The sequence below is a fragment of the Notolepis coatsorum genome (genome assembly GCF_963971535.1).
Source record: "Notolepis coatsorum genome assembly, chromosome: 17".
NCBI classification, from domain to species: domain Eukaryota; kingdom Metazoa; phylum Chordata; class Actinopteri; order Aulopiformes; family Paralepididae; genus Notolepis; species Notolepis coatsorum.
Genome location: NC_140181.1, coordinates 43,728,102 through 43,753,473, shown reverse-complemented (window position 1 = coordinate 43,753,473; position 25,372 = coordinate 43,728,102). Strand labels below are relative to the sequence as shown.

At 43.1% G+C, this 25,372-nt stretch overlaps 1 protein-coding gene across 1 annotated transcript in view; it reads left to right on the top strand.

The window, feature by feature from the left end:
- The first annotated feature begins 5,588 nt into the window (after positions 1–5,588).
- Positions 5,589–25,372, top strand: part of efhd2 (EF-hand domain family, member D2) — a 58,646-nt gene continuing 38,862 nt past the window's right edge. The window contains exon 1 of the mRNA XM_084333739.1: positions 5,589–6,255. Coding sequence (XP_084189865.1) covers positions 5,948–6,255 — 308 coding nt within the window. The 5' untranslated portion in view covers positions 5,589–5,947. The remainder of the gene's footprint in view (positions 6,256–25,372) is intronic.

Below are 25,372 nucleotides of genomic sequence, written 5' to 3'. Positions count from 1 at the left end.
CTGAGCTTGTGCCACAAGATGACTCAACTACATACTCGTCCATCCTTTTCTGCTTCCTCCTTTGGCTGGTAGTATGTTCCTCAATCCAAAGGCCATTACATATGGCCTTTGTCCTGTCATACATGTCCACTGCCATCTCTGAGGTGCGATAACCTTTGAGTGTGTCCTGCACTGTGCTTTTAAATAGTACAGATATTGAAGATGTGCACTTTAACGCAGCAGCGCCATCCATACCCATGTCCAGTGTCCTATAATAAGCTTTAATCGAACCCTGGTTCATTTCCTCGGATAGTCCGGTTGGTTTGGGGTGGTGTGAAAGCTCATTCACTCTTGCAAGTGAACCCTGCTGCGGTTCATTTTAGATGTGAATGCAAAGCGGACCAAAGGCAGGAAAAGACCCAAAAATCGAATATTTTTTTTATGAGAAGACTGAAACATATGTATATAATGAAACACACAATACAGTTTTTTTTCGATTGCCTAAGCATGATTTTGAAAACGGGGCCCGGTGTTTCAAAACACACAATTAGCACAACCACACACACAATTATCAGAACACATCAGATCCTTTGCTAAATTAAACACTTTTCAAAACCATACACTAATTTATAAAAACTACATTTTGTTGTGTTTCATATGACTTAATTCTGTTTGAACCAGTTACACACACTGCTGTGCTTAACCTAAAACACATTTAGCAATTCTACTTCTCAGTGATTAGAGTACTGTAAGTGAAGTACGCAGAGAATGTGCAAATATACAATAAATTCACCAAACACTACACAAGACCAATGCTGTGATGAAAATATAATTTATTTATCTACATATACCCAAATCAATGATGCAGACTGATGAAAAAAATTACATTTTCTCTCCATATACCCAAATCAATGATGCAGACTGATGAAAATATAAATGTTCTCTCCATATAACCAAATCAGTCAACATTTCAACATGGAGAATCACAACAATACATGTCCCAGTTTTCATGCTACTATGTGCATAACACTGTAAGCTCAGCAAATATCAGACAAACATAAAATACTGTATCTAGTACAGGTTAAAATGACAGTAAAACAAAACAAAAATTGAAAAAATGTAAACAGAAAATACTAGACATTATCTCTTTGCCTAGCTGGATCTGGCAAGATCATTTTTTGTTGTGATTCTCCATGTTGACTGATTTGGGAAAATGGGAGAAAATGTATATTTTCATCAGTCTGCATCATTGGTTGTCTTGTGTAGTGTTTGGTGGATGTATTGTATATTTTCACGTTCTCTGTGTACAGTACTTCACTCTCCTTCCATTTTGGTTGAAGACAGGTGAACTCACCTGCTGCATAGTGCTTAAACCTGATTGGTGTATCTACAATTAAGCAATGGTGTGTTTGTGCATCTGATGGCTGTGTTTAACCAATTGGCTCATATGTGTGGTAGTTTGACATTCTGTGTCTAATGTAATGCAAGTGTGTTTAGTGTTTTGCAAATCACTGTGTGTATTGTTTTGCAAAAAGTGTGAGGCTGACATTGTAGGGGTGCAAATCTGGGCCTATATTTTGCTCCTTGAGTGTAAGGTTTTGATAATTGTGTAATACTTTTGATTTGAGTGTTTATGCAATTGAAGAAAACTGTAAAGACTAGAGATGAACTGTTTATTTCTTTTGTACATAGGCTGTGCATATGTTTGTTTGTTTGTTTGTTTATTTGCTTATGTGTATGATTCTTAACTGTGTTTTTATTTTGTTATTGGTGTATATGTGTGTATGTATGTACAGTATATGTATATATATATTATATATATATATATGTATATATATGTGTATATATGTATATGTGTACTCCTGTTGGGGCTTCTTGGACCAGATCAATGTTTTATCTGGCTAAATAAAGGTTAAATAAATAAATAAGAAACTGATGATTTGGTCCTGTTAACTTTGAATTTTCTATGGGGACTGCCCATATCCCTCTCATGGACCTGGACCTCACTTTGAGAACCTCTAATGATTCTAGTTATTCAGTATTCATCTCTAATTACTCTAAAATTGCGTATTTCTGTGTTTAAAAAAGAAAAAGAAAAAAGCCCCCAATGTTTTCTAACCCTAAAAACGCCCCTGATGTAGTCCACCCATGCGTTGAACAAAGTACCAACACTTCGTTCATCAATCATAAATCTAAATGCCAAATCTTTTAAATCATGATTTTGTCTCAGTTTCATAAGAACAAGCAAGAGCTGCACACGCAGGGGCATTGTGTTAATTTGCCAATCACTTCTCCTATATGTCAATGGGACAGAAGTTTGCTGTGCTGTTTCACTGCTAGGTATACTAAACACAGTATATAGATTAATGAATTGATCATAAGTGAATCCAGTGGCATATTTGAAATAGGCTGGTACACGGCTGTGCTGCAAGACCTCTGGTGTTAATCTATTTGGTACTTGATTATGTCTCAGAACAGTATTTATACTCGTCAGTGATTCGATTTGTGCTTGTTGATTTCTCAATCGTTCATCTCGCTCCTCTTGTCCACCTTCTTCCATTTGGGGGTTGCTGCTCCACAGGCCGGCAGAAGTGCTTTGAGGGGAAAAGACAGTTAGCAAACGTTAAGTTAGCTAAAAACACCAGCTAACTAGCGAGGAAGAAAAGTCAGACAGAAAATGAATGACAGCAAAGTTGATGTTGATAACACTGTAGCTAGCTAGCTAGGATAACACCAGCTAGCTAGCTGGCTGACGTTAGCTAACTAATAGTTTGATAGTTTGGTCTATGTTTCTAATACATGCCGTCAAATATTATGTCTTTATGAATTGACCTTAGCTTTGAGCAAACATAAGTGTCCTTGGAAATGGTCTTCACATTCAGTTGTGTATGTGGTCGACACAGCAGAATCCACTGCTTGCATTTGCCGAGTTTTCTTTTGGGCTTCGGAAAAGGTACAAAATATACTCCTCCATCCAGTCTTTCAGGGTACCTGGTGTCCGAATTACAGGTACCCCACGCACAGCGTTTCACCATCAGATATTAGCTAGATAATAAACATAAAAACTGAACTCTTCACAGTGGTTTCGATCACAGACGTTTGGTTTGATGCGCCATACACACAGCTTTTCTGGTGATGTCCGAGTTTTCTGCCAGCGAGGATTTTCGCTGTGATATGATTGGACAAATTCTATTTGGGGCGTGGTTTAGCGACAGGTCTATTGTGTGTATTGAGCTGTACTGCAATCTGTTAATTAAAATGTTCAATCAATCAGTATATATTTGTTATTTATTTTTGGTATAGTGCTTAACAAGCATAATTTAATGTTGCCCAGTTGTGGCCTGTTGAGGGGCAATACATATAAAAAGTTCCAAAACATCTATTGTGTTTGTATTTGTATGATCCACTATATAAACATAGTACCGGTAATTATAATATCTACATACATGGCATTTGATTGGAGGCTAGTCTCACTTTGTCCCACAGCAACATTAAAATAGTTTAGATTTGTGTATGTTGTTTATGTAACAAATTTACTTGAAAGTAACACAATATTTACTTTCTGAAGTAACTAACCTTACTGTCATGCACTTGTCCTAATAAACTAACCTACACTGTAACATGCAACACTTTGATGAACATTGTTACTCAGCTGATAGAGTTGTACCCTTCCTGATGACTTGTCGTACAGAACTTGTAAGTCGCTTTGGATAAAAGCGTCAGCTAAATGACTAAATGTAAATGTAACTAGTTACTTTTATAATTTGTAACTGCGTAAGTAATTTAGTTACTTTTTGGAAGAAGTAACTAGTAACTGTAACTAGTTACTTTTTTAAAGTAACTTGCCCAACACTGGTAACATCACAACGGAACATGTTTGAGTTCCATTTGAATAATTTAGATAATATGTTGACATTAAAAAAGAACAAATAAAATGATAAAAAAAAACGACATAAAACAATGATACAAATTATAATAAAATATTTAAGTAAAATGTATAGAAATAAAGAAAAACTTGTCTGGAGGAGGGATATACCAGACCTGGAAAGTGATTTTGATTGGCAAGAAGCCTGGGCAAATGTTCGACTCACATCAAGGAACCCGGACCATCAACAAATCAATCTTAACTATATTCACAGGACATACTTGACTCCTATACGACTGAAAAAAATGGGTCTTATACAAGACTCCAAATGCTCCTTATGTACAAATGGGGACGAGGGGACATTTATGCACATGTACTGGGACTGCCCACCAGTTAAGATATTCTGGAAAGAGGTGACCCAGCTATTATCAAATCTCTTAACTTGGAATATACCTGTACACCCCTCTGTATTACTGCTGAATGATGTTTTTGAGTGTGCAGTACATCCACAGCTAAAGAGATTGGTTTTATCGGGTATCACAGTGGCTAAAAAGCTGATAGCATCACGATGGTTCCAACCGGAAAAAATGTGCCGAAAGGTCTGGATTATTACATATCTCGATGTGATCTATCAAGAAATATCTACAGCAAGAATTTTGGGCCTCAATGAATCTAAAATGACATTGTGGTTAGAAGTGGTGGAGAAAATAAAAGCTAGCATATAATGGTAATGTCTGGTTAGGAGCGAGGTAAAATGGATGGATTATCCAATGGGGGGTCCGGGAGGGGGGGGGGGGGGGGGGGTACGAGCTAGAGCATTATGTGTGTAGGTTTTTAGATATCAGGTATTAAGGGTATATCCTATATAAGACAATTAACTAAAATGTGATTTCATTGGATGTGCACTGTCAACTAATGCTTGTATATCTTATCGTGTGTTGTCATGTTTGTTTATGTGTTTGTTTAAAAAAAAATACAAAAATAAAATACAAAAAAAGAAATAAAGAAAAACAAGACCGCCCTGAACATTTATGGAGATGTATGGGCCTTTTAAGTCAGTGATAAAAGTGTCTTTCAAGGATAAGTGAGCTCCTGCACTGATTATTATAGTTCAATATTCAATATTTGATCACCAAAACCCCCCAAAAAACATAAAAAGGCCCCTCCCGCCCAAAAAGGGCCTCCAAAAATAGCACAGGCCCAGTGCCCTTTTCAGCCTTTGAGCACCTGCCCCTCTAAAGTCCTGTGCACGTCCCTGTGTGTAGGAAAGAGAGAGAGAGACCACAGCTCTTGTAAGATTAATTAGAACATTAATTAGAACAGTCTATGAAGTGGCTCTTGATTTTTTTTGTCTGGTGATGGCAACATTATTGATTAAATTAGCACCGGTTGGTATATATTGATTGGCCACAGAGGCTTACAGCATAAGCTGTATAGGTCCATGAACTTGCACTGCAGGTGACAATGGAGCCATTTATATTGGAATATCTTGACTTTATTTCACTGGAATCGTGTAGGCTGCCAGTGCCACTGATGTTTAACTGACGTGCTATGCACCGCTATGCATAAGCAGCACTGTAGTAATTTGTCTCAGAAATGTGCAATAACAAAACCATCTGGCCAATTTTTTATATTGCATATTGCCCAGGAATGTGCAATAACTGATGGCATTGACCGTAGCCTATAAAGACGCTCGATACTGCACTGCTATGCGTCCCTTTAAAAGGCGTGGTGACTTGGCTACAGAAACATACGTCGCTAATGATCAACTAACTACGCAGTGAGTGCAGTCGAGATATTTGTGCGCGCGTGCGCCCCGTGGTATTCGCGCGCCGTCCCTTGAAAGTGTAGTAGTATTCTGAGTCTTTCTGACACATCACAGAATCACTGTCCGGATCGTGTGCACCGGGGAACCCCTTCGCCTCGTTCACCACCAGCTCGACTGCATAGAGGCGTAAACAAAACCCCGACCTGACGATACGAATGCCTAACGGACCACAGATAGCGCCGTGTTTTATTCTCCGTGTCTGTCACGCCGCCGTCTTCTGCGCTTTATAGTTTAGACGCATACGAGTCACCTTTTTGAAATAATAAACATATAAAATGGCCACAGACGAGCTGTCGTCGAAGCTCAGCCGTCGGCTACAGATCGAGGAGGAGGGCGCCCAGGAGCCGGTGGCCGTGGATGAAGACGTCGTCGGACACGATGAGAACGGCGGCGCGGCGGCGGAGAAGCCCAGCACGGCGAGCGCGGACTCGGAGCTGGGCGCTGCGCTGCTGCGGCGCGGCGAGCTGAACGACGGGCTGGGGGACCATCACCACCAGCCCAGCATGAAGGTGTTCAACCCCTACACGGAGTTCAAGGAGTTCTCCAGGAAGCAGGTCAAAGACATGGAGAAAATGTTCAAACAGTGAGTGTTGTTACACAACGAGTGTTACTGTTGACCTTTTCGATACGTCAGCTGTCCTTGGCCTCTTTTATATCGTAATAAATACTAGCATAGTGTGTGTGAATCACGTCAATTGAAAATGGGGGACCCTGATGTAAACAAGACAAACGTCTTTCTCTGGTCTGCATCCCCTTAACAATTGTGTATATTGAGCCGTACTGTATTGTACCCATTCTGTTAAATACAGTTTTCATTCATTCATTCAATCACGTCAGCGTGCACACTGTTCAGCCCACTCGACTAATAACACGCAGAGACTAGCTAGATGCTGTGGTTGTTGTGTCCACCAAGACATCAAACTAGCACACAGGCGAATACGAGACGCTACATTAGTCTAGGGACTCTAGGTGATAAAGATGCCTTCAAGCAGGTGGTGCAATATTGACTACTAGGTCTATACGCTACTTGGTTTAATGTCATGTGTTATTGAATGACTAATGGCAATAGCTATAGGTCCACGAAAGCAGGCTTTACAGGTGAGATTTGTTACTATATTAGTTGAGCTTCACACTTTCTGTAAGTAGGCTTTTGACAAGAGACCAGTGCCCATATACACTACTTTCTTGCTCTGTTCTACCTTTTTCAGCGTGCACACACACACACACACACACACACACACACACACACACACACACACACTGTTGAATTTAATTGAAAATGGGGAACCTCATGTAAACAAGACTAAAGTCTTTCTCTTGTCTGCATCCCCTTAACAATTGTGTGTATTGAGCTGTACTGTATTGTACCCATTCTGCAATCTGTTAATAACATTTCCAATCAATCAATCAATCACACATTACATGCTCCACTGTCACTAGGGAGTAAGGGTTTGTCACAATACAGAATGATCTCATTCATCTCTCTCTCTCTCTCTCACACACACACACACCGAATTGAATTTGGCAACACTAGAGGATGCTGGGTCTTTTATATCGGTACACAATGTCACTGGGGACTGCTGTTGTGTCTGTGCCAACATGTTGGACTAACTGAGGGGAAAAAACACACACACACACAGTCCAAATGCTCTGCTGGACATTGTGTCACACACACACACACATGTCCAGCAGAGCATTTGGAAGCACGGGCGGAGAGCACAGAACAGGTTTTGTTTGTTTTTTTTGTTACCAAAAACAGTCTTGAGTTGCTGCTCAAAACCCTTGTTGAAACAAGTAGGGCTATTTCCCCTGTGCCAAGTGTGACAGTTTGTGCTCTTTACAAAGACCCAAGAAGGACTAGGAAGCCCTGCCTTCCGTCATGCAAGCATGCTCGTACTTACTTAGTTCTGCTTTCCGACATCACACCCACAAACAGTGGCATTTTATCAAGTGAGCAAAGGGAACCAAACATTGTTGGCCGTTTCTAGGACCCCTACTTGTGAACATGAACAACTCTGCCAAAACCAGAAACCAGCTTTAGGAGGACACACTGTTCACTTCACTCTACTATATCCACACTCTCTCCCTAACCTTCATGTACATAACCAGACAAATCCATTCTGAACGTCTCCCCAGTTTCTCTTTTAAGGTGCTATATTGTGCTGTCATTGTTGATTATGGGCTCTGGAATGAGGATAACTGCCCTTATCTCACTGGTATTTTAGACAAACTGCTAGTTTAGGCAGTGGGGGAAGCCCTGCCCTCCATTATGCAAGCACGCTCGCACTTAGTTCTGCTTCTCCAACGTCACACCGACAAGGACGGTAGCACTTTATTAAGTCAGCAAAGGGAACCAAACATTGTAGGTAGTTTCCACCAAGACGCAGTTCCTCTATGATGATGACGGCACGTCTCAGTCTCAGGACACTTTCATTATGCCACAACACCATTTGGGTGGGATGACTCGGTAGACTAATATGTTCTTCAGTTTGACTAAATCCAGGTATTCAACAATACCTATTGTTTCGTTCCATTTTTAATCCATATGATTATTAGATGTTTAATCAATATGGCCAGGTTGGATGTTTAATCGATATGGCCAGGAAATCGATGTTGACATAATATACTATGTTGCATAATGAAATGTGCTTTTGTTCAATAAAGCAAGGTATTGAAAAAAGTAAAATTTTAGACTAGAATACACCACCGCCACCCCCACCACATGCATGTTAAATACTTTATTTTAATCTGCAGATCACATGTAACATAGGATTCAAATATTGCAGAGGTTCATTATGCTTTTAGGACATCCATGGATACAAAAAGCATCTTCTCTACCACACTACAACAGAGATAGAACTAAATCACGCTGTCTGGCTACCTGTTGCTGCAGAGATGGAGCCAAATCTAGCAAGGGCTTCTTCTTGACAGGCCTGGAATCCTCTGCCCCTCGGGCCATATAACCAAGGCTTCTGGTTTGAGCAGCCACTGCTTTGTGTCGTTTCACTAGGCGTGTTCGAGATTGGCTAGGCGGACGCAGATCTGCGCAGGTTTTACTACGGCCTCGCCAAGCGCGTTGCATGACGGTTAGAATGTTGTCCGACTTGCTCTGAAAATCTGACGAGACGAGGCGTGGAACTCTCGCGGGAGCGAGCCACGCACAGCCTTCAGAGCGAGGCTCCACAGTACCTCTCACACGGCTGCTCCCGGCTGGGAAGCGACTTGCTATGGTCGCGCAAAGCGCCTATTGGCTCAGAAAAGTTGTCAGTCACCAGCCACGTGACAGCCAGGGAGTTATGAGACGTTTGATTGATTGAAAACTTTATTACAGTACGGGTCCCGTCTGCGTCTATCAGATATATGTATTATTATTATTATTGGATACAGGAGTTTGGGTACCAAGAGCTTCCTCAAATAACGTTTATTATTCAGCAGTGTGTTGTGTGTGCATGCGCGCTGCGGTGGCCAGGAGCGCACAACAAGATGGTATATACATTATGGTATATGAAAGTATATTCCACTATAGCAGTATATGGTGTGCTGTACATTTGAATCTGATCTAATTTTGCACGCGGCCCTCGCATTATAATGAGCTGGACAGGTGTGTGTGGGAATGTGGACACGTATCTGCCATGCGAGACTAGACGAGAGGCTCTCGTGAAATCTGAAGTGTCCGACGTTCTGACTCCTCCCCCGGCTGCACTCGGCTACTCGTCTATTTTCGAGGCGAGCCAAAATCAATCTCGAACACGCCTAATGTCTTGTGCAGTCAGTAGACAAGGGTTTATTTTCATGGAGACTCTATCCTATCAGCTTGTAGGGCTGTACGAATGTCATTTTTAAACATTCAAAGCTTCTATTGAAGTATTCGAACGAAGCTTCGAATGTCTATACAAAAATATTATTTTTTAACTAAATCCTCAATTTGAATAAAGCGAGGGGACAGAGAGAGAGGGGACAGAGACTCGGAGAGAGATGGAGAGGGCACTGAGAGAGATGGAGAGAGGGGGCAACCATTATTGTCTCAGTCTTAGGAGTAGGACTCATTCACATCTAATCCGACAATGCAGCAACTCGCTGTGTTAGATGTCACACAAATGGATGGGCCATTTGTGTGACATCTAACACAGCAGCATGGAGCAGGTCATGTTACATCTAACACAGCAGCATGGAGCAGGTCATGTTACATCTAACACAGCAGCATGGAGCAGGTCACGTTACATCTAACACAGCAGCATGGAGCAGGTCATGTTACATCTAACACAGCAGCATGGAGCAGGTCATGTTACATCTAACACAGCATGGAGCAGGTCACGTTACATCTAACACAGCAGGGAGCAGGTCATGTTACATCTAACACAGCATGGAGCAGGTCATGTTACATCTAACACAGCATGGAGCAGGTCATGTTACATCTAACACAGCATGGAGCAGGTCATGTTACATCTAACACAGCATGGAGCAGGTCACATTACATCTAACACAGCAGCATGGAGCAGGTCATGTTACATCTAACACAGCAGGGAGCAGGTCATGTTACATCTAACACAGCATGGAGCAGGTCATGTTACATCTAACACAGCAGCATGGAGCAGGTCACGTTACATCTAACACAGCATGGAGCAGGTCATGTTACATCTAACACAGCATGGAGCAGGTCATGTTACATCTAACACAGCATGGAGCAGGTCATGTTAGGGGTGGACGGTATGGTCTAAAATTTATATCGCGGTATAATTTGAAGCATAGACGGTAACGGTATATATCACGGTATCAGTGTTTCTGTTAGAATAATTTTTTTTGCCTGATAGGCAGGCTATATAAAGAATGACATCCTCAAGGCATGTAGATTTATAATATTTTAACTTAAAACTAGGCTACTTTTGCGTATAAAGTCATTATATTCCATATAAAATAAGTCCAGAGTCGAGACTCCTGCTCCCATTGCAAACAGCGGGGCTGGATTTTGCTAGAAGCATATGTAGCTGCAGAGCCGCAGAGCCAGGGGCTCTTTCAGGTCATTCATTTCAGCCATTGGCAATTCATTTGGGTGGGGGGGCGCTGTTTGACGGGCCTGTGACCAGACCTGAAAGAGCCCCTGGCTCTGCGGCTCTGCAGCTGCATGCTATTCGCAAATCCACTGCTGCACGCCGTCCTCCCGGCTCCCGCTGCTGCCGTCGTTATCATAACACTACACACATATCGTAATGTTTACAGCAAACTGTAGTTGATCACCAGGTATGTTTTATTAACGTAGAATAATTCATATAAGAAAAACGATAGGGAAATAGCTTACCTTTCTCCACTGGTTAAAAATGCCAGGAACTGAAATTGAAACTTGCTGTGCGCCGCAGTGATATGTGTTTATTATGAAATGACAATTGCGTGTTGACACGCCCACTGCGCGAAGCCTCCTAAATAACTTTTTCCAGTTTGCACATAACTATTATCTATGACTAATTCAATCTATTTTTAGGGGCAAATGCTATTGAAATAGTCGCGCTGTGGTTACATGACGTCATTGCTATTTTAGAGCTGCTCTACCGGTTAAACGGTATAGTCAAAATCCATACCGTAGAGCAAATTAATACCGTATACCGTTTATACCGTCCACCCCTAGGTCATGTTACATCTAACACAGCAGCATGGAGCAGGTCATGTTACATCTAACACAGCAGCATGGAGCAGGTCACGTTACATCTAACACAGCAGCATGGAGCAGGTCATGTTACATCTAACACAGCAGCATGGAGCAGGTCACGTTACATCTAACACAGCAGCATGGAGCAGGTCATGTTACATCTAACACAGCAGCATGGAGCAGGTCACGTTACATCTAACACAGCAGCATGGAGCAGGTCATGTTACATCTAACACAGCAGCATGGAGCAGGTCATGTTACATCTAACACAGCAGCATGGAGCAGGTCATGTTACATCTAACACAGCAGCATGGAGCAGGTCATGTTACATCTAACACAGCAGCATGGAGCAGGTCATGTTACATCTAACACAGCAGCATGGAGCAGGTCATGTTACATCTAACACAGCAGCATGGAGCAGGTCACGTTACATCTAACACAGCATGGAGCAGGTCACGTTACATCTAACACAGCATGGAGCAGGTCATGTTACATCTAACACAGCATGGAGCAGGTCATGTTACATCTAACACAGCATGGAGCAGGTCACGTTACATCTAACACAGCATGGAGCAGGTCATGTTACATCTAACACAGCATGGAGCAGGTCATGTTACATCTAACACAGCATGGAGCAGGTCATGTTACATCTAACACAGCATGGAGCAGGTCACGTTACATCTAACACAGCAGCATGGAGCAGGTCACGTTACATCTAACACAGCATGGAGCAGGTCATGTTACATCTAACACAGCAGCATGGAGCAGGTCACGTTACATCTAACACAGCAGCATGGAGCAGGTCATGTTACATCTAACACAGCAGCATGGAGCAGGTCATGTTACATCTAACACAGCAGCATGGAGCAGGTCACGTTACATCTAACACAGCATGGAGCAGGTCATGTGACATCTAACACAGCAGCATGGAGCAGGTCATGTTACATCTAACACAGCAGCATGGAGCAGGTCATGTTACATCTAACACAGCAGCATGGAGCAGGTCATGTTACATCTAACACAGCATGGAGCAGGTCATGTTACATCTAACACAGCAGCATGGAGCAGGTCATGTTACATCTAACACAGCAGCATGGAGCAGGTCACGTTACATCTAACACAGCATGGAGCAGGTCACGTTACATCTAACACAGCATGGAGCAGGTCATGTTACATCTAACACAGCATGGAGCAGGTCATGTTACATCTAACACAGCAGCATGGAGCAGGTCATGTTACATCTAACACAGCAGCATGGAGCAGGTCATGTTACATCTAACACAGCAGGGAGCAGGTCATGTTACATCTAACACAGCATGGAGCAGGTCATGTTACATCTAACACAGCAGCATGGAGCAGGTCATGTTACATCTAACACAGCAGCATGGAGCAGGTCATGTTACATCTAACACAGCAGCATGGAGCAGGTCATGTTACATCTAACACAGCAGCATGGAGCAGGTCATGTTACATCTAACACAGCAGCATGGAGCAGGTCACGTTACATCTAACACAGCATGGAGCAGGTCATGTTACATCTAACACAGCAGCATGGAGCAGGTCATGTTACATCTAACACAGCATGGAGCAGGTCATGTTACATGTAACACAGCATGGCGCAGGTCATGTTACATCTAACACAGCATGGAGCAGGTCATGTTACATCTAACACAGCAGCATGGAGCAGGTCATGTTACATCTAACACAGCATGGAGCAGGTCATGTTACATCTAACACAGCATGGAGCAGGTCATGTTACATCTAACACAGCAGGGAGCAGGTCATGTTACATCTAACACAGCATGGAGCAGGTCATGTTACATCTAACACAGCATGGAGCAGGTCATGTTACATCTAACACAGCATGGAGCAGGTCATGTTACATCTAACACAGCATGGAGCAGGTCATGTTACATCTAACACAGCAGCATGGAGCAGGTCATGTTACATCTAACACAGCATGGAGCAGGTCATGTTACATCTAACACAGCATGGAGCAGGTCATGTTACATCTAACACAGCAGCATGGTCTGTCAATGTTACACCCGAGGCTCAAGTAACTCACTTGAGTTTTGGAGATTGCCTCTATACACCATTAGAAATACCTAAATATTTATCAGTTTTAGTACTACAACCAAAATGCAAACAATGAAACAAAGAACTGTGAAACAAAATGTTAAATTATGCCAAAAGAGAACCTCCAGGGATGTTATACTGTTATATAATTTTTCCCATATCAATTCATGATATCCTTTTAATGTATGTGTATAGAGGGTTCCTTGTACAATTTACAGCATTTGTTCTCTTGAGAATCTCTTTCGTATCCAAGCAAAATTGGTATTGTAACTGAAATATCACCTAACCGAATCAATATCGAATCAGGACCTTGTGAATCGGAATGGATTCGGGAAGTCGTGGCGATACCCACCTAGTGTATTATGGGAGCGTTTGGGTTAGATGGGTTTCACGGGTTTCACAATGTCCAATGGTGTTGGATAGTAGATCTGTGGTTATGAAAGCCATATTTTCCTGTCACTCTGTCACAATAATAGTAGTCGCAAGTCAACACCATTTCTAATTGCTGTTTGTGCAGACTGCCCTGACACATTTAATTACATTCTTGTTACAAACGGCAGGCAAATGTGCAGGAAGTGGCTGGTGACCCAGAGGGCTGATGTGATGGTACAAATAAACAAAGTTTGTAAATAAATAAACAAAACGAGGACCATTACGACATGCCTCATACATATTATATCACATGATTACTATTCCTAACTCTCGGCCAAAACCAGAAACCAGGCTTAGGATGACGCACTGTTCACACTCTACTACCTCCACACTCTAACCTTGATGTACATGTACAAATCCATTCTGAACGTCTCCCCTGGTCCTCTTTTACTAAGGTGCTATATTGTGCTGTCATTGTCTGGAATGCAGGCATTAAAGCGTTCCGTCTTGAGACGGAATTCCGTCCATTTGATTCTGAGTTCCGTCCATTTGATTCGGAGTCTGAAGGATTTCCCGTCAATTGGCTACCTGGTATAATATGATTTGTAGATTCATACAGATTGAAACAAAATTTAGCCAATCAGGCGTCAAATATCATGGAAAAGGGCTTTTTTTTTCCTGCCACGCCATCAGTCGTGGCGAGCAATAATGGCAGGACTCACGCAGCGACTCGAGAGACAGGATTACGCTAATAGTAGAAAAAAGTTTCAGTCAAGCGACCTGCACAACCCCGCCCCCACACACACGCTACTGCATCAAAGTTACTTATGATTAACAAAGGCATTCGTTTTGTGGCACGTTCAATAACATCAGCGTATTTACCCGACCATATAGCATTGTTGTTGGTCATTCATAGCTCAGTTCCTTCCTTTGCTCAGAGAGCCCGTACTGAATTGTACCCATTCTGCAATCTGTTAATAAAGTTTTCAATCAGACAAATGTATAGAAAAGCTTTTATTATAACATTCGTTGCAGTAAAATCATCATGCCTCGTTTGGTACTCCTGTTATTAGCTCCGGTACGTTTGTTATTGATTCTCTCATGTAAATCAATGGCGGACTTCCCGGAAGTAGAAAACGAATAAGCGCTTGCCGATTGGTGGTAAGAACAGCAGAGGCGGGTGCAAGCGGTGTGACGTAATTGGCAGAATCGACTGTCAATCAAAATTGTTCTGTTGCCGTCTACCTGCATTGCTTTGGTTGAGAGAGATAGTGCTCTCTTATTAAAACTCATAAACAAGTCTTGAGCAAGACAAGTTAGTCTGTTAGGTTATGAAAGCCAGTGAGTATTGTATGACTCAGACTTCAGCAATAATCATGACTCATGAGCATTATAAAATAAAAACACACATGGCATGGTGGAATACCAAGTACCATAAGTAAGTAAAGAGGCCTATGTTCATATCGGTGAGCACAATTTGTAACACAAAATGGTGGGGGGGGGGGTAACTGTACATTGGATTATCGACTAAACCGAAACAAGTAGGCACCCTTAAGACGCTAACGCTATTAAAAAAATATATACAGTGGAGGTTAAAATAAGTATGACTTGGCCTGAAAAAAATTCAGTCAGGAGATTTCTTTTTGCTTTAATCCCTGGGAATGAGGACACTACTATAGGTTGATATTATTAACTGTCCTTATCTCACTGCTAGTTTAGACGAACCCTGTTTGGCTGTGTTCCATTTATAGCGCAATAGCGCATGGTCCTTGACATGAGTCTGATAAGACTCTTGGAGGAGTTTCGTGTGGCGGTGGTTGTTGATGAACCAGGAATACCGTTCTGAAAAAAGAAAAAGAGGGCTTTGAACAAAGAGAGGGCTAGAGTGACTGAGCTACCTTCTAGATGGCGCTGCTGTGAGCCATGTGTTACCTCAGGCACTGATGTACACAGTACCTGGATCAGACTGCCTGCTTTATGCTACGTTGTTCTGGGGAAGTGTCCTCAGGCAGCACCTCTTTGTTGAACATACCGTTCATGGAAGCAGAGCATTCTCATAGGATCATCTAGTAATAAATACAAGATGGACACAATAGTACAATATAATATTTTGTATGGTTTGGTTTCCATGCAAATGTTGGACATGCAATCATGTAACAGCTTTTCATCACTCTTTCCTATAGTAGCTATTCAATACACATAGTGCCTGATATAGGACGTATTTGCATGAATCTCAGTGTCCTGGTTTCAGTTCCTGGTTTCCATGCTGCCTCCAGCTCTGTACGGCAGGTGATTTATAACTGGTCTCCTTTTATGTCAGTCTCCTAAATGGGCTGTGCTATCTCTCTGCCATGCCTTAGGTTAGGATTATAATCACAGGAAAAACGAAAGTCATGTCTGCTATTAAAACTGGACTCTAAAATAAAGCTTTGTGTAGCCTATACTTGTCAGCAAAGAACAATGGTTTTGGTGATCTTTAATTTGTGCAGTGATATTGTTTTCTTGCCTGATCATTCACAACAAAGAAGCGTTATCAGTTCATTAGTTAATTTGAGCTGACCAGCATTTCCCCCTCCATTGCAAAGTAGTCTAATCTTGCAAGGAAGGAATTTTGTCATTAATATGTTTTTGTCCATTCTCTTTTGACATGCACGCACACACAAATTCATGACATGTTTTCTGCATAGCTAAAGAAACAAGCTAGCTTCATATTGACACTGCTGTAGCAAACAACCCAGATGATCAGATTCTCAGGTTGAAAGTTAAAGTGCAGTCGGCCTGACGGATCTTACCTCATCCAGTCTGCTCCCAACACATCACTCTGACAGATCTTACCTCATCCAGTCTGCTCCCAACACATCACTCTGACAGATCTTACCTCATCCAGTCTGCTCCCAACACATCACTCTGACAGATCTTACCTCATCCAGTCTGCTCCCAACACATCACTCTGACAGATCTTACCTCATCCAGTCTGCTCCCAACACATCACTCTGACAGATCTTACCTCATCCAGTCTGCTCCCAACACATCACTCTGACAGATCTTACCTCATCCAGTCTGCTCCCAACACATCACTCTGACAGATCTTACCTCATCCAGTCTGCTCCCAACACATCACTCTGACAGATCTTACCTCATCCAGTCTGCTCCCAACTAGGGGTGTAATGGTACACAAAAACCACGGTATGGTACGTACCTCGGTTTTGAAGTCACGGTTCGGTACGGGTTTTCGGTACAGTGGGGCAAAGTTTGGCTTTCCATGTTCAGGGGTGATGTAGTGTGCAGTAACTAATTGTACTTGTAGGGCTGTCAACGTATATTCTATATTGAAATTAATAATTGACTTGTAAATTATTTTTTAAATAATAATAATAATATTAGATTGTGGAAAAAAACTGGATTCAGACTCTTATGTCTGAAATGTATGCAATTTTTTATTTTGACAATTTGTGGCTGTGGTGCACTCTGGACTGCGGTCCATGTGTGAAGAGTACTATATAGATAGTTATTAATATGTATTATTATGTTGTAGAAATGTGTGCATTGAGATGTCTGTAGAGTCTCGACTACATTGAAAATGAGTGTGACCTCAATTGTAATTTCGAGAATAAATAAAGGTTGATGAGGATGTTCCCAGTCAGAATGCTCTCTACAGCCCCGGAGTGGAGTATCTTCCCTGATACTGTGAACTTCCTTAATTGTCTCAGGTGGTAGAGGCGCTGTTTCGCCTTTTTTACCACAGTGTCTATGTGAGTTGTCCATGTCGGGTCCTCTGTGTCCCCTGCTGTATTCTCCTAATCAGCTCCTTGGTTTTACCAATGTTCAGGAGTAGGCTGTTATCCTGGCACCAGCGTGCCAGTACATCAACCTCCTCCCGGTAGCGTCTTCTTTAAAGGCAGCCCAAGAGTCCTTCCGTGTTTCTCTGATTGGCCACGACGCCCATGTGACCGCGGCAGCGCGAGAGAGCGGCAGTGCGGAAATAGGCTGCATTCTATTGCCATGCTCTGCGACAAACTCTAACCTTAACCAACTCCGAAACAATGCCTAAACTTAACCTTAACCAACTCCGAAACAATGCCTAAACTTAACCCTAACCTTAACCAACTCCGAAACAATGCCTAAACTTAACCTTAACCAACTCCGAAACAATGCCTAAACTTAACCGGCGAAAGAATGCACGTTAAAAAAAAAACATTTAAGGGATTCGAACTTGTCACCAACGCACCGCAGGTTCCACAGCAAGGCGGCGAACGAGTTGAGCTAACCGTCGATGTTAAAAGAGGGGGGATTGCGGCTGCATAATGCCGCGCTCCGCTCTGCGGCAGACGCCCGGCGGCGTTGTCACGTGGGGCGTCGCGGCCAATCAGAGAAACGCGGAAGGACTCTTGGGCTGCCTTTTAAAGAAGAGGCCTCCCGGTAGGCCTTCTCATCATTGTTAGAGATCAGCCCCACCACCACCGTGTCGTCCGCAAACTTCACTATGGAGTTGGGAGCTGAACCAGATCAACTTGTCAACCAGTCTGGTGGGGACTATGGTGTTGAAAGCTGAACTATAGTCAATGAACAGCAATCTCACATAGCCCCCCTTCTGACTGTCAAGTTGAGAAGGGGTGTTGTGCAGTACCTGGGAGTACTCAGCGTCGTCAGTGGACCCGTTTGTCCTGTATTCAAACTGCAATGAGTCCATGGTACTAGGAGGGAGGCACAGATGTAATCCTTGACCAGCCTCTAAAAAGCATTTCATGACCACAGAGGTGAGTGCCACCGGTCTGTAGTCATTTAGGCCTGCTGGGGAGGAGTTTTTTGGTACAGGGATTATAGTGGACACCTGAAGCAGGCAGGGACCACAGACTCGGCCAGGGATAGGTTCAATATAGTGGCAAGAGTTCCTCGAGGGACCTCATCATCATAAGGGCTGCGATTGATGGCACATCTTGGGCTGTCTAATAGGGGCTCAGCTTATGCCCCCTACCGTGTCAACATATGAGTCATGCAGGGCTTAGACTCTTTCAGGAAGACACCCACTGCTTCTATCCCTCTCTCCCTCCTTTAATTGAGTTGGGGGGGCTTCCCTGAAAGAGACTATATTAATGCCGTCTACCCTGGCCTTGCCAGCTATCCCTTCAACGATATCTCTTGGACAACTGGCTCATGCTACAGTGTAGCAGCTGGCGGGCGTGTTTAGTATTACCTTGTGTTACCTCAGTATCTAGGTATCCTAGACTAGGTTTTCTTTTATGTGTATAAGATTCTCATGTTCTTCTGTATCTTAATCTTCTTCGGTGTCCACGTCTTAATCTGACACATTTAAAATGTGTGTCATGAAGGTTTTGTCTACGTTATCGGGTAATTAGTCATTCAGAACTGATTGCATTATTTTACTCTTGTCTATTCTATTTTACTCTTTTATTACAGGTTTTAAACTGTGTGGGTATATCAAGCAGGAATAATGACTGTCAAGGTTTTAAACTGTGTGGGGGACCCAGGCCTGGAACTGCGCCCTGAGAGAGGGAGGTTTGAATGGTCAAAGTGGGTATCAAACAGGAAGAAAGACCGTCAGGTTTTAAACTGTGTATCAAACAGGAAAGACTGTCAGGTTTTAAACCGGTTAAACAGTCATTCAGAACTGCACTGTTGCATTATTTTACTGTCTATTCTATTTTACTAACTTTTATTGCACTATTTTACTCTTTTATTACTCTCTATTTTAAAATTTAAAATGGTCTATGTGTGATCATCAAACCGGGAACAAAGAGGCATATTGGTATGTTAGATCCTAATATGAAAAACGATGTGATTTAATGTTCTATGTCTTACCTGGCTTAACTTTGTCTATTTTGATGCTCGTTTTATACTTATTTTATGTCTGCACTTTATTCATTTCTCTTGATCTGCCAATGTTGTGCTAAGTTTACACATGTCTTTTTTTTTCTTTTTGTTTTTTACTGCTGTGAAGCACTTTGAGCTGCAATTTTTGTATGAAACCTGCTATGACACATTTCCTCATTATCGATGAACACTGATTCTGGTGTGATACTGATAGAAGAAGTGTTTCTGGGTCACCATAGCATTAAAGGAGCTGGACTTCCTCTTACAGATAGCCTGCTTCCCTATACTGTCTAGTAGTGTAGTACCTACTGTCTAGTACGCGTTATTTCTAAACCTAGCCGCATTTCTGGCAAGACGCTCTCTGATTGGCCGACGCCTGTTTCTACACTGGTTAAGCTTAGGCACTCTTTCGAAGTTGGTTAATGTTAGAGTTTGTCTTAGAGCATGGCGATAGAACGCCAGGTAGTTTGCAGGCTGTTTGACGTGGAAATGGGCAAAGACACAGCTCGTCACGTGATTGGGCAAACGCGTCAGTGGCCAATCGGAGAGCGTCAGTCAGAGAGCGTCTGCCAGAAATGCGGCTAGGTTTAGAAATAACGCGTCTAGTACTGTATTGTAGTACAGTGGTTCCCAAACCACCAAGTCAAACCAGAAACTCAAGGCACACCAATTTACTATCATGGTAATCAATTATGGAGATTGTCATGATTATATTTTCAATAGAGATGCGTTTCATTAGAGATGGCCTATGACTGATGCAGTAAGAAAACTATGCCTTGTGCAATCAGAGATTTCAGAAACATAGATGAGAGAACCATGTCAAGAACGGAACAAGCAGCACTTCTATGTGGAAGTAATAGACATCTGATTAACATGTGCAGATATTGTACAGTATTTTGTATTGATCTCATCTGGATTAAACAAGTAGTACGTTAATTCATATATTGAGGTATATAAAAAGATTTCCAACTAGTTATGGGGGCTATAGAATACAATTCCACAGCACACTTGATCTTGCTCATCGATGAAAACCACTGCTGTACTACATACTGTCTAGTACTATGCTGTAGTGGATACTGTCTAGTACTGTACTACATGCTGTCTAGTACTGGGTTGTATACAAGGGCCTACACACTGAAGGGCCTACACACTGAAAGACCTACACGCTGAAAGACCTACACGCTGAAAGACCTACACGCTGAAAGACCTACACACTGACAGACCTACACACTGACAGACCTACACGCTGAAAGACCTACACGCTGAAAGACCTACACGCTGACAGACCTACACACTGAAAGACCTACACGCTGAAAGACCTACACGCTGAAAGACCTACACACTGAAAGACCTACACACTGAAAGACCTAGTACACACTGAAAGACCTACACACTGACAGACCTACACGCTGAAAGAGCTACACACTGAAAGACCTACACACTGACAGACCTACACGCTGACAGATCTACACACTGAAAGACCTACACGCTGAAAGACCTACACACTGAAAGACTTACACGCTGAAAGACCTACACACTGAAAGACCTACACACTGAAAGACTTACACACTGAAAGACCTACACACTGAAAGACCTACACACTGAAAGACTTACACACTGAAAGACCTACACACTGAAAGACCTACACACTGAAAGACCTACGCGCTGAAACGTCAGATAGCTTGTTGACCGACTCCACCCTCTGTAAACAATGCTTGCATCTCCTTGTTTAGCCTCCCCTGCCCCACAGGCCAGTGTTACTCATACTCTCTTGGCCAGGCCAGCGCTGTGCCGCCACAGCTAAATATAACAGCGCTCACACCACCTATCCATGTCCCTGCTGAACTGATTAGTCACCTGCTCCACAATCCCCTACATCCGGGGTAAGAGTGACGGACAGCCAGTGACGACATGGGACAAGAATGTGCATGTCATCCAAATACATCCCGATTCCCCACACTGAAAACCTAAATGGATTCTCCCGTATCCGGGTTCCAGCTGTGAGAGAGGGGCATCTGTTGCCAGTGGAAATGGAGCCAAGAACCACTCTCGTTGACTTTTGATTGGCTGCCAGGTTTATCCTGTGTGAAAGAGCATGTCTGGCATCAGCGCGGCTGCTGTGGTCCTGCCCATAGAGAATATTGCTGCTGTGGTCCTGCCCATAGAGAATATTGCTGCTGTGGTCCTGCCCATAGAGAATATTGCTGCTGTGGTCCTGCCCATAGAGAATATTGCTGCTGTGGTCCTGCCCATAGAGAATATTGCTGCTGTGGTCCTGCCCATAGAGAATATTGGGGCGAATATGAAATTGACGTAGGATAGAGATTGCCTGTTCAATAAGCGGCTCTTTTCACAGTGTTGAGGAATAATGATCAACCCAGAGTCGACCCACAGCCCAGATATTTCACCAACCCATTTAGAAGAGGTACTCAAGGTTTTAACGTTATCTATTACCTGCGGGAACTGATTCAGGGAACTTGGAGGTGATTCAGTTTAGCCAGCGTATCATTTGATCAAGCGCCTCTCTGGTCTATTATACTCTCACCAGAAAGGGAACATAAGTTTCAAGTTTCTTTAATAGTTGTCATACAGAAGTACAGAATACTTTTATACAAAATGCTTCTTACTGTTACGCTCCAGAGACTGTGCAAGACAAGATAAGTATGAAATATAATAACATAGTATAGCATGTAAATTAGAAGTAAAAAAATTAGGTCACAGTGTTCAGTATAGACATATGTACAATGTTCGATGCAGAATAGACGTAACTGAGTTACCATATAATATACAATACTATGCAGTGTACTAATATACAATACTATATAGTGCAAGGCAGAAATGGGATGAGGTGCAATTTAGGTACAATTTACAGTAGGTGTACGAGTTGTAGTGCAAATCCTTTATCAATAAATATAAAGTGTTTGTGTGATCTAAAGTGTGGAGAGTGGCTGCTGCAGTGTGTTGTTTGTTTAAGTGAGTGTGGGTGTGTGCTGTGTGCATTTGATGGTTGTTGCATAGTGTTTATTGTTCGTTTAGCAGCCTGATGGCCTGGGGATAGAAGCTTCTTCTGAGTCTTTCTGTGCTCGCCTTAAGACTCCGGTATCGCTTGCCTGACCGCAGCAGTTCAAAGAGGCAGTTGTTCGGGTGGCTGGAGTCCTTGATGATTCTCTTAGCCTTCCCCCTGCACCGCTTGTTGTAAATGTTCTGGAGGGTGGGAAGCCCCCCTCCAATTGTGCGTTCGGCTGAACGTGTCACTCTTTGTAGTCTGCTACGGTCTTGTGCAGTGCTATTCCCAAACCAGGAGGTGATGTTGCCAGTCAGGATGCTCTCTATTGTACATGAGTAGAAGTTCCTAAGGATCTTCTGACTGACTTGGAACTTCCTTAGGCGCCTGAGGAAGTAGAGGCGTTGTCGTGCCTTCTTCACAACACTGTCAATGTGTGTGGTCCATGTCAAGTCCTCGGATGTGTGGGCTCCGAGGTACTTGAAACTGTTCACTCTCTCAACCGGTGCCCCGTCGATGCTGAGGGGGCTGTAGTAGGGCTGGGCGATAAAACGATAACGATAACTATCGCGATAAATTATTTCCTCGAAATAAACATGAAACGTGGTCGCAAAGTTTCGATATATCGATTTTCCAAGCTTGGATATCAGCACACGCACTAACAACCAATCAGTGAAGGAGATGGCCGACAGTGAAGGAGACCCGCGGTGCACCTCTGGGTAGAGAGGTAGGACTCTAGTAGTAAACAAGGCTGGCTAGGATAACTAGCTTGCACGGCGCGATTTTATATATTTACGTGCCGAGTATGTGTGTTGCGTGAATTCTGAGGCCACGTTTATAGTAGTGTGCGGTATACAGTGGACGTCGTTTCAATATATTGGGGCGGAAGAGAGTATTTTAGGGTAATATCTAGTACATTTGTCATGAGATACTCTGCTTAGAAACAGGCTGGCTAGGATAACTAGCTTGCATGGCACTATTTTATATATTTACGTGCCGAGTATGTGTGTTGCGTGAATTCTGAGGCCACGTTTATAGTAGTGTGGGGTATACAGTGGACGTCGTTTCAATATATTGGGGCGGAAGAGAGTATTTTAGGGTAATATCTAGTATATTGTCATGAGATACTCCGCTTGTCAGCTAACTGCTAACGTGCGCGGACTGATGACGACATCAACATTCGCAGCAGCAAAACAAGTCTATTATATATATCTATGCTATTAATAGCCCGTCCATCGCCGCCGGGCATAAGTTAATGAAACTTGACAGACATTATATCGACGATAATTATCGATATCGAGTTATATGAAAATAATTTTATAATTTTATCGCGATAACGTTTTTGGCCATATCGCCCAGCCCTAGGCTGTAGTCCTTGACCCCCGACCTCCTGAAGTCCACAATCATCTCTTTTGTTTTGCTGACGTTCAGGGAGAGGCAGTTCTCCTGACACCACTGTGACAGATTCTCTACCTCTTCCAGGTAGGCCCTCTCGTCGTTGGCAGAGATCAGGCCCACCACTACTGTGTCATCAGCAAATTTGATGATTGTGTTGTTGTTCCGCTGTGCCACGCAGTCATGTGTGTACAGGGAGTAGAGGAGGGGGCTCAGAACACAGCCCTGGGGGGCCCCTATGTTGAGCGTGATGGATGAGGAGGTGCAGTTGCCTGCTCTTACCACCTGGGGTCTGCCCGTCAGGAAGTCCAAGACCCAAGACAAGATAAGGCTGTGGCAGAGACAAATGGCACGATGTAAATCAATATTTTACTGCCCCCAGGAAGGAAGCAAAGGTTAATCTGACTCTACCATCCAGTAGTGCATGGCATCTTATTGGACTGCATTCTTTAATTTTTAATTTTAATTTTTTGCATTCATCTAAAAATGTTTGGACCTTATGGTGTTCTTGTTCTGTTCTTGACTTATTGTTATGCTTTCTTCTTGACTTATTTAAAGAAGACCTGTACGGCCCATGGGGACATTAACGTGTGTTGTCGGGCCTTATAAATAAATTTGATTTGATTTGATTTTGATTTGACTGAAGCAGTTCTTGGATTGTCTAGTCTAAACACAAATGACTATCCTCTACAGGAAGCCATCGGATACAATTTCTCAGGAAATATTCACTAAAAGCCATCTTGCTTCAGTTCCTCGTTGTTCCTTTTTCAGCTCCATTCCCCCCCCCCAACACGTCCCACCGACCAGACTAGACGGTAGTGGCCTAGCGACAATCTCACTCGGCTCCCTCCCAGAAGATGCTGCTGTAGTGTGCCAGTCAAAGCTGAGTGGAACTCTCCTGTTTCCCACGACCCCCTAGTCCCCCGGCCCAGGCCAATAACGACCTCCCAGAGGCTCATATCTGGGCAGATGGCCCACTATCAACCGCAGAGGTCTCAGGATACACTGTGAAGGCTGCGTCCTAAATGTAAAACCACCCCCCCTTTCCTTCTCTCTTGTAATGTTGACCCAGTCCCACTTTTTGTGGATCTGAGTGTTTGGCAGCAGACTCCTTTAAGCCTGAAACCTGGCCAACGCGTTTCCTTTCTCAATACAGAGTAGTGCGCTCATTGTTCGGTCATGCATTCGGCAGCAACAGTACATGACGGGAGGCGACAATGTTGCAGAGAGTGATGTCATGTGGAGCACTAAAAGAGGCGCTCTCTGTTGGCATCTTGTGCTCATGGCCCAGTTGGCAGCCCCAGGGCTCTGAACTAGAATGCGAGGCTCGTCTGGTAATTTGGCACGGCGGCTGTACTGATGTTTTCCTCGGTAACAGCA